Source organism: Branchiostoma belcheri, unplaced genomic scaffold, assembly GCF_001625305.1.
Source record: "Branchiostoma belcheri isolate BF01 breed outbred unplaced genomic scaffold, Haploidv18h27 scaffold14, whole genome shotgun sequence".
Lineage (NCBI taxonomy): Eukaryota > Metazoa > Chordata > Leptocardii > Amphioxiformes > Branchiostomatidae > Branchiostoma > Branchiostoma belcheri.
In genome coordinates this window covers 3,955,554-3,966,034 of record NW_017802824.1, presented here as the reverse complement: position 1 = coordinate 3,966,034, position 10,481 = coordinate 3,955,554, and the positions used below count along the sequence as shown (strand labels likewise).

The window sequence follows — 10,481 nt, the reverse complement described above, 5'->3', positions numbered from 1 at the left end:
CAGACCTCAGTGTTGTCTCCTCGCAGATCAAAACAACAAGTCAAAAGATGGCGAGCAAGTCGCAACTGCTTCGACAGGCTAAAAGTTTCGAGCTCCCAGAACGTAAGACATGTTTCCTCAATTTTCCTCTGCCTTAAGATATTTTCTTGAGAATGTATGCTTGTTTTTCTTATTAAGTATTTGACGTCAGACGAGTGCATTTCAATCTTATCTGAGATACTTTGCGGTATCGAAGTAGCCCTAGATGTAATGTATACATTGCTGGTGTACTGCCCTTTCGTATGCAGTTATGAGTATTCTATATTCGCAGGCATCATTGACCATCTGAATTCCAGTCGTTTGTTTAAATCTTCTGAAGCTTATGGCAATGTCGACCTGCTGTTATGCAGCTACAATTCTACAATTGGCCTTTCATATTGTTAACATGCACAGACCCCTTCACTTGAAAAGATATATACAGAATGAAATGCTTTACGATGTGCGACTTCAACTAAGGTTTACACAATTTAACGTTCTAAAATGTGAGAAAATGAAGCGAGCTCGAGGATTACGGAATTGAGTTGAACGTAGATCTAAATTTAACGAAGGTTCGTCTGAATTATTGACTGACTACAAGATGTCAACATACATGTATCCTTTTTGACGGTCAATATTCACCTCTTATTGTTAATACTAATTCCAATACTCGATATGCGGTTCTACGCTGGTTGTACTTGAAGATATGCGGTTGTAGACGTCAAAATGCTCGCCCAACACGGCCACTCTCGGGGATATGGGGGTATTTGGCCGTCACGAATGTTTCCAGCACGACTTTCAACACCCCCAGACATAGTAACAGTGGTAATCTATGCAAGATTATCACTTAATCCACAGAAGGGCCCACGGGAGGAACGGTTCTTGTGATCACGGATTGAATTCTTGACGATGGGGTTATCAAAGATCATGGAATTGTCTGGAAGAGCCACATGACTATGTCAAAATGTTGACTAACTAAGAATAACATATTGTCTACCACATCGTTACAAATAGACCTTCTGTTTGTATCTGTTTATAGTATGTTATGTTTTGGGTAACCTCCAAAAGCTAAAAGTAGCTATATGTCCAGATTGATTATTTGAGCGATGAATGGACTGAATCATTGCGGAAATACACGTACACTTCGAGATGAAGATTTTTTTTTTTAGTTTTTCTAAACAAAATCATATCCGGATTACCAAGAGGACTTTATTTACTTCTCTGTTCTAATACGGTTCTGCCCCCCCCCTTCTAGCAAAAACAAATAGTTTTTTTTTGTGGGTGTAATTCCTTTAGTTTTCCCACCAGTTGTTCGTTTTGTTTACGGTAAATTTTGGAAGCTGCACACCAACAGTGCAACTCAAAAGCGTTCCTAGCGATGTACAATACTACTGCAGGAAAAATCGCCCCAACGCTGCAGATACTACAAGTATCGCTAGGTGTCCCCACTGTCACGTGGCGCCATCGTCCCAGTTTCTCCAGTGGGTAACAAAGGAAGATATCAAAATTGGAACAAATGTAAAGTCAAAATAGCTTCACATTTTGCCAGAATACTAGTATATTGGTATGAATTTCTGTATCGTATTTAAACTTTGTATCATCGAACGTCCCAAGGACCTCAAGTTAAGATTTTGCTCGACTGTGTAACTCGATATCGATCTTGATAATAGAAAAGTTTTTAAAAATTTCTTTCCTTGAATTATGCAGATGAGAATCTGGGCTTGTCGACGTACGTGCTGGGTCGGCGGCAGCACCAACAGTTCACGGAGCGGGTCCAGAAGGAGAAGGAAGAGCTGGAGGAGGAGAGGTGGGAGGAGAAGAAGATGCTGGACAAGAAGGTAAGGCCACACGGCTATTCCGAGATCAGGGTGCGCCAATGGCAACGTTCATCGTTATGTTATTCTTACTCTGTATTTATCGCATTCTGTTGACATTTATCAAACTTGTTATACTAGTACAGCTATTTTCCAGACAATCAGGAAGAGATTTGGTGTTAAGATGTTTAAAACTTATGCTATGGTCAATTTAAGACCAGAAATTGGCATAAAATCTACGTTATGCTGTTGCACTTGAAAAATGCCAGTTTCTTAAATAAGCTTTTAAGTCATTTGGGACCAAGTAAGTAAATTTTATGGATGACATCCTCCGGTTGCAGACTCCAAATCTAATGCGGTGGGGCTAAAAAAAAGGCCGGCCAAAAAATAAGATTCGTACGTTTCAAATTTTGACCTCACAACCATTGTTTAACAAGAAATAATATCTAATAGTATATTGTGCTAAGCTTACTGCTAACTATAGCTATTACCACATCGATATGCATTTGTCACTGAAAAATTAAACTTTCAAACCATTGAACAAATGGTTTTGATTCAGTGGGAACATCACAATCACATAAAAGGTATGAAATGTATCACTGCATAAGAGCCTTCTCTTTTCTCCTCTCTTCATATTTATCTGCCATCCACATTCCGGCATGGCAACAGACATCTTTGCCCATTTTCGACATGGTGACCACTGTCAAAAGAGAGCAAATTTTTCCCAAGTCAGGCGAAAATTAATACGCGCGTTGATGCCAAGCATAAAAAGTACTTGTTGTGGCCTAAATACAATAAATGAGGAGAGATGTGTTATTCCACGTTTTGGAATGCACCACGTTTCGAAATGGACCACGTTTTGGAATACAACAATTACATTTCACTTCGTGTTGGAACAATGTCATGTATAGTAATTTTTGGAATGCAACAACATAGTAGAGCCTTGAGTTAAATTGTTAAATAGTAGTCTGCTATGGAGGAGTAAATCTAAGGATCTGAGATTTTTATTCTTAATAGAATTTTTCCATTGTAAACGATTAATCTCCATAAAAGAGTTAATAGCCTGGGTACCATCCGGATTTTCGCTACGCAACGCTCGAAAAAATCACGATTTTTTCGAGCGTTGCGTAGCGAAAATCCGGATGGTACCCAGGCTAAAGAGTTAACACTTTAGTCTTAATTTGAAAAAACATTCTTCCAGATCAAGCGTCTAGAGGGACAAGTGGAACGTTACAAACAGGACTTGAATGAAGTGCAGAGCAAAAATGACGACTTGATATCAGAGAACAGAAAACTCGACAGAGAGGTAAGACTTCAGCATTCTCTACTCTATTCTGCCGAAGTTGTATTCCAAACAAAGAAGGCAATAAAAATCTATCTAAAAAACCTAAATTAAGGTTGGTTTCATAAGTACGAAAGACTGTATGCAGCATTTTTGTATGAATTACTGTATTTTTTCCAAATGTTTGACAATAATGATCAGTAGAATTCAGTATGGATGTGTCTTATAGGAAAGAAGATAATTATTCCCAGAAGTTCTATGACCATCTTCTCAATCTTCCTCATACCAAGTTCACGTTTTTGGCGACGTCTCAGGGAGGAGCCTAATGGTACAGTATTGTGTCCAGTTCACAAGAATTCTAGGAATTGTACAGGCATTTTGTCCACAGGCATGGAATGTCCACAGGAATGTATTCCAGCTCTGTTTGTTGACATGCACACATTCCTGGAGACCCTTGGGAAAACCTGTCTGCCGGATGCCCTACATGTACTTTCTGTGACCCCAGGGCTCGTGCACTATACACTCAGGGGAGGGGAGGGTACCAAGGCTTCCTCAAAATCATAAAATCATGGCAGAGTCATGCAAACAATAACCCAGTCTTCTTACACTTAAAATAGCTAGGATTGTGTTCTTAACAGTATTATCTGCCCCCCCCCCTCAGCTGCGGTACGCCAACGATCGTGTGTCCGAGCTTCAGATGGAGATGGACAAGATGAAGGCTCACGTCACGTCACTGGAGACGTCCAACCGCACCCTTAAGACACTCGCCAAGAAGTAAGGACGTCCTTCAAGTAAGATCCACAAACTTTGAAGGAAAAAAATCACGCTTTGCATTGATCTTCCACAGCTTTTACTGTACACTTGTCAATCATGATTAACCATTAACGAACGTTAGGAACTGCTTCTAAATACTCTTAAAGCAAAAGTTTTTTGGGGCTTATTTTTGACGTGTTTTTCTGCGTTTAGACTTTCTTTACTGTTTTTTTTTTACTTGTATCTTTTTGACGCCAGCTCCCGGTGTCAAATGATAACTGCTTTACAAATAACTACTGGCTGGCAAATGTGACACTGTGTTTGCATCTTTCAGTCTCAACAACTGCTAAATTTGTGGACAACAACGCACGGCCGGAGTGATAAACCATGTATAATGCATCATTGAGCTGTCATAATGTCAGGATTGATTTTAATAAAGCAATCGAAACGTTTGGAAATAAGAAGATGCAGCTTTTAAGCCAAGCCTAATGTACTTATTGTTTTGTAAGAAAGACCTTTGAAGCAGCATATTAGAATTTTCTTTTACACAACCAGTAGAGCCTCTCCCCTGATTACATTTCGATACCTTTCAGATATCTTTCTCATATCTCTAGAGCTTCTGACTGAGCTTCCCGGCGATTAAACAATCCCAAACGTGGTTAAATAACGTGATTTAACGTAAGTAGGTGGGAATCTTTACTGGTTGTGTAAAAAAAAAAACCCGATATCCAATGCTATACCAACTTGATGCTTTGATTATTTTCGGATGTCTTTGTAACAGTTCAAAGTTTCATGTACCTCACTTATCTGTTTTATTCTGTTGTATTTTGCAGGGCCGGTACCATGCCTTGGAGTGTGATGTAAAAATGCACGTTATATTATCGGTTTCCTACTTGTGGATGACGTACCCCTGACGTGGTGGAAGTAGTGCACCAATGACGTCAGCATTTTACGTGCACTTCGTCACCAGTCCTGTCGGGTCTCCTGACCAATCCGCTGGATCGACGTTAAGAACTCATGGAGCCTTTCAGATTTTTTTCTAAGATAAACCGTCCCTTTCTACACGAATTGATTTAGTGATATTATTATATAGATATGCCCTTTTGTTCTTTTGTGTTGCATAGAATCTAGATAAGGAATTATGAATAATTAAAGCTGATGAAAACACCGCGCTCAGAAATGATTTTACATGTTTAAGCCTCATTGTTGGCAATATTCAATCTTATTCGGTGAGTGAAGCAAATCATACACGGTACACAGTAAGCTTGATGTAAATGGCTGTAAAAGTTGCCCCTATCGTAATACAAACCTTGAAGGTAATAGTCTCAGTGTAATGATCAACATTGTATAATGGCAACATGTACAGCACATTTGACTAGTCTCCACCAGACTCCTTTGCAGGCTGAATAAATAGTAGAAATTGGCCTAAAAAGAATGTAGCTGGCCAGGGGAGTTAGCCGGCCATGCCGGCAAAATGAACCCTTTATGGCCGGCTAACTCCCCTGGCCAGCTACATTCTTTTAGGCCGATTTCTACTACTTATTCAGCCTGCTAAAGAGTCTGGTGGAGACTAACATTTGAAAATAACCTTCTATAAAAAAAACAGCCAAAAGCCATATGATATCCAACCATGCATGTAGCCAACGGATACTACAGTAAGCTTTTATAGTATGTTGACAAAGTTGCCCAAGCTTGTTTGTTGCTTTTAATGAGTTGACAGTAGGCTTAGAGCACTGTTGACTATTGACAATGATCACGAGGCCATTGGCGGTCCTATACTCAGGAATAGCCATGTTCGTTATACCTCACTATTACTGTGGGTGCAGCCGTTCAGAAGTAGATACTATATTAAAATGAAAGTTTTACATCTTACTCTGTGTAGTTTGTTGTAGATGACTGTGTGTCAATGGGTTTACATATTAAAGATTAGTATACAAAGCGTACAACACCAAAGCAAATTTTCATACCTAGGGCTTATATATTATCATGAAAGTTCATCTGTGTTCAACTTGGTAGTTACATGTTTAGAGTTAAAACTTCAGATCCAACACAATGGTCTTCCTCATTAGACTGACCCAGTGAGCTCGAGGCTTGTCACATGGGTTCTTTGAAGTGTGAGGTCAACATTGGGTCAAAGGTATCTGGTTGACGATGTCGGCCCCCGTCGCGGTTCAGTGAAGGGTGATGGGCCCAGATGTATGTAGCCTCCTTCACCCCTCTCAGGAAATAGTCTTGTTCAGTCCAGGGCTTATATAGTTGTGATCAGTAATTTAGTCAGACTTACCCTGGCTATACTTAAAGGCTACTTCCCTTGAGGCACAGACGGCTGACACTGGGGTCACTCAGGTTTACATACCAGGCTGCCATTAACAATTGATCAGAAAAAACTCCTGCATCGTAGATCTGAATGTAATTGTACGTACGTCTCAAAATCTATGAATTTCTCTCCTTGGCTAAGGCAAGAAATTTATTATTTCGATTATATAGCATTTTCTAGACTGGTGACACTCATAAGTACGTGTATAACATTGTCCTGAAAAATTGAATTGAATATATTTTGTCAAATTACAAATTATGATACCATTTCGCAAGACCTTTGTAAATCTTTATGAAAAGGGCATTTTAATCGAACTGGATCTTCCCAGAAGAGGTCAAGGTCATATTACATTTTGCATCGTCTGCCGGTATGATATTAAATATATAACAAACGCTGAACGCGTGCAAACCCCTTGATAAAAAAAGACTGTCGAAAGAAATACACTTAATGGATATTGATATCTTTTTGATATAGCAATAGAACTTTATGAGATCTTGCTAGAAATTGCTTTCATAAACACGCAAATAGAAATCATAAAGCTTTGCTGCTGGAGAAGCCACATGCTGACAACAAAAATCCCTCCAAGTATTCTCACTATAAGACATGATATTACATGGGGGTTGGGTAGTGAACAATATTGCTTGCTGTTCAGGTACAATATATCTAGACTGCGTATCACATTCTAATACTACACGAAATCATATCTTTTAACACACCGGCATTTGAAGCTCAGGTAAAGGTACATGCAAGCAGCTTTGGGTGAAGAAACTGAACCTTTACGCCACAAAAACGTGTTGGAAATCTGATGAATCCTCGCGGTTTGTTAACCGCTGTTTGTTTACATTATTTTTAGGAGCCTCCTAAAATACAGCCGGCCTGGTGCAACTTATTTTCGCACCGAGTCAGAGCCAGAAAAATAGCGATGCTAATCAGTAATACGTTGAAAGTCATTGAAAATGACAATCTAGATGAGAAAATTTTTATTTGGATTCACAGTTTTGGCGCAAAAATCTTACATAATATCGCTTTAGGGTGTACGTAAAGAATGGATATTGTGCAGTGTAATGCATGCCTCTATATGACTTTGAATCCAATAACGATGTCGTTATACTTGATTTCTCCACGTCTCCGTATAAAGGGAGCTTTCGATGTATCAGCGAGAGAATGGTCTTCTATAGAGGCTTGTAGAGGCTTGCAAATTGGCGCTCATAATACTTTTACATGGCCCAAACGACTCTGGCGTGGCCTGTAAAAGCCCTCTTCGGAAAATTACACATTTCGGCTGGTATTATCGTGTCTCCCCCGGGAAGGATAAACCGTTAAAAGGATACCTTCAAATCTCTTTTCTGGTGCTGCGGGCTAAAATAGCGATTATCACATCCAAATAGGCCGGCCGTAGGGGCTTTAGCTTGTTATTTTCTTTTATTAACGACTAAAGCTGTAAAAAAATCAATCAGAAATATAACCGGATTTGTTTGAGTGTCGGAAGTATAAAAAGTATTGGTTATTTGACTAACTAAAGGTGGCCGTACCATTTTAGCTGATAAACATTTTTTTTCAGTTCATCTAGAGAAGGGGAAATCCAAAGCTATTTGTTTAATTAATAATACCTAGCACCTTTGACTATTTTCAGGAACTGTACTGTATTTTTCTATTCCAACATTTGTAACAAGACACAAGTTGTTGTTTTTTTTCAACTTATTTTCATGCCGCCACCAACGCAGAATGGAAAACAGACATACTCATTTTCACCTGAGTTATGTGAGGAAATACGTGTAAAGTGCCTTTCCCAAGGGCATAAGATCGGTGTCATGGCAGGATTCGAACTCGGGACCTCTCGGTTCCGAGCCGAACGCTCTGCAGTTACGCCACACGACCTCACAAAACTGTTGTATTTCAGTGTCATTGGTTTCTTGTCGTCTTTAACACTGAACTGAAGCACGTTGCTACATAACAAGTTGACAGAAATTCGAAAGGCTTTAGTTAAAGGCATCCAATGAGTTTTCCGAGCAGCAAAACTTGAAATATTCTGCATAAGGCAATCTTTGTGATAGTGACACATACTGCTTCACATTAGCACATTTGCGTCAGCATATACTTTGGGCATTTAGAACTGCAGAAACAATCCCCAAGATGACCCCTTTATTTTCGGGGTGGTACTCTAAAAGTCCACGGTGAAAAATCAGCCCAGGGTCCTTCCAGTAACGATTTTCCGTCAGAATGTTGGGGATTTTTGCTCCATGAGGGTCAATATACATTGGGATAGTGTGGTTTCAACTCAGTGTGTAGATAAATGACTAGAATATTGGCTTTGAAAAATCGTGTTTCCAAGCCCTAAAAACTGCATGTGATGCACATGAACATACGACACGCTGTGCAAAATGTCAGACGAAGTGGGGACCCGTGGAGAGAAAATTGCCAGCGTCAGTGTGCACCATTCACTAAAGTAACGTCACTATTCAATATCCCTTCGCGCAGCGGGTCAAGATTCCATCATTGCCAGAAGTAATATAGTAAAAGTGCTTTGCTACTTTGTCTCATCCCGCTGGCATGGCCGGCAGGGGAAATTAGTTCTATCTCTCACGGCTTGATTCGTGACATCCAGCGGGACAGCCCTTCCAAACTTTGCGGTGAGGGAGCCTGGGGTCATCCGTATCCTTTAGAATATTGCAGACCATTTGCAGTTTCGCAGAAAATAATCCGCTGCAGCGATATCTCATTCAACTCTTAATGGTTGCGGCACAATTGCAAGTGATAGGGACATTCTTCGCGCAGCGACATATAGGAAATAGAGCAATTTCTCGCCTAACATTTATCTTTTACTCTGTTAGATTCTAGATTACTCAGAGATCGTGGCTGAAGTCAGGTTCAATGGCAATCTATAAAACCCCGGCTATTGTGCCTATCACATTATCTGCTCAATGTATACGTGTAAATGAAAGAGGTAACTACATAAAAGTCAGACCTTCAGGGACAAATCGTGAATTATACTGGCGACTGTGAACAACATTAAACAGCTCATGCAAATGTATAGAGTCTTACCGTTCGTCACTGTATTAAACTAACGACCAAAAATAAAATTCACAAGCATTGAAAGATATTACGACTTGATCTGTGAAGTCTGAATTAATGCTTACTGGGGTCGTGTGGCGTAGCGGCAGCGTGCTCGACTCGGAACCAAGAGGTCCCGAATTCGAGTCCTGACATGCCACCGATCTTGTGCCCTTGGGAAAGGTACTTTACACGACTTTCCTCACTTAACTCAAGTGAAAATGAGTATTTATTGTCTCATATTCGTCCTCTGTGTTGGTGGCGGCATAAAATAAGTTGGTATAACTGGTCGAGACGAATATGTGATGTCATGATGAAATGAGAGGTAAAATTGTGTGAGTTTTTTGTTATGTCATTCTGAATCGTATGTGATATCGTAATTTCGTATAGTTTGTTATCCGTCCTTAGTGTACCCACCATTGCCTGAAAAACAGGTTGTTCAATGTACCTGAGTGTTACTGCTGGTGAAATAAATAAACTGAAACTGAATCCTACAAACATTATTGTAAGAGCAAGAACCTTGCTTTTGAATCCAGTAGTATATATATTTTTTCTATTCTGAAAGGCATCAGCCATCCGTGTAGTGCAGGGTATATAAGAGAATTACTGGAAAGGTCACGACTTCACACGTAACACTAGAACTCCTGAATAAGAGATTTCCTCTCTCCGCACGCTATAGCTATAATCCGCGGTGGTCTGGCAAATATCACCACGACTCTCATGGCAGCTTCGGTATCATTTATAATATTCACGTCCACTTTCAAATCAATTATGTCCCGGTAACTGTCATCTCGTAGTATAATTTCAGTCATTATTTGATGTGATTGAATGGTTTAGACTCAGAAGTATATGCATAAGGTGGTAATTACCTCCATGAAAAATGGAGGTATTGTTTTTGGTATGTCTGTGTGTGTCCATGTGTGTCTGTGTGTCCCAATGGCACTTGAATGAATAAATGAATGAATGAATAACAGGTTTATTTCAATAATAAAATAACACAATAATAAGAGATAATATGCCAGCGCTGAATCGGGGCATATTTGACAATTAAAAAATGTGTTATCTACAAATAGTTGACACAAATATACATGTATATATATATATATATATATATATATATATATATATATATATATATATATATATATATATATATATATATATATATATATATATATATATATATATATATATATATATATATATATATATATATATATATATATATATATATAGTATATACTATATA

General features: G+C 39.1%; 2 protein-coding genes across 3 annotated transcripts in view; both read left to right on the top strand.

The window, feature by feature from the left end:
* On the top strand, window positions 1-5,244 carry LOC109464596 (leucine-rich repeat flightless-interacting protein 2-like). 2 transcript variants are annotated; one of them, XM_019761603.1, is made up of 5 exons: window positions 1-102; window positions 1,723-1,853; window positions 3,031-3,135; window positions 3,773-3,885; window positions 4,698-5,244. In XM_019761603.1, exons 1-5 carry the CDS (start codon window positions 48-50, stop codon window positions 4,726-4,728), a joined length of 435 nt encoding a protein of 144 aa, XP_019617162.1. In that variant the 5' UTR covers window positions 1-47; the 3' UTR covers window positions 4,729-5,244. The 2 variants fall into 2 exon arrangements, with proteins under 2 accessions (XP_019617162.1, XP_019617163.1); XM_019761604.1 differs by having other exon boundaries at window positions 3,773-3,902.
* A 250-nt stretch (window positions 5,245-5,494) lies between these two features.
* The window catches only part of LOC109464567 (hemicentin-1-like), a 29,464-nt gene continuing 24,477 nt past the window's right edge, over window positions 5,495-10,481 (top strand). Inside the window, exon 1 of the mRNA XM_019761572.1 lies at window positions 5,495-5,519. Coding sequence (XP_019617131.1) covers window positions 5,495-5,519 — 25 coding nt within the window. The remainder of the gene's footprint in view (window positions 5,520-10,481) is intronic.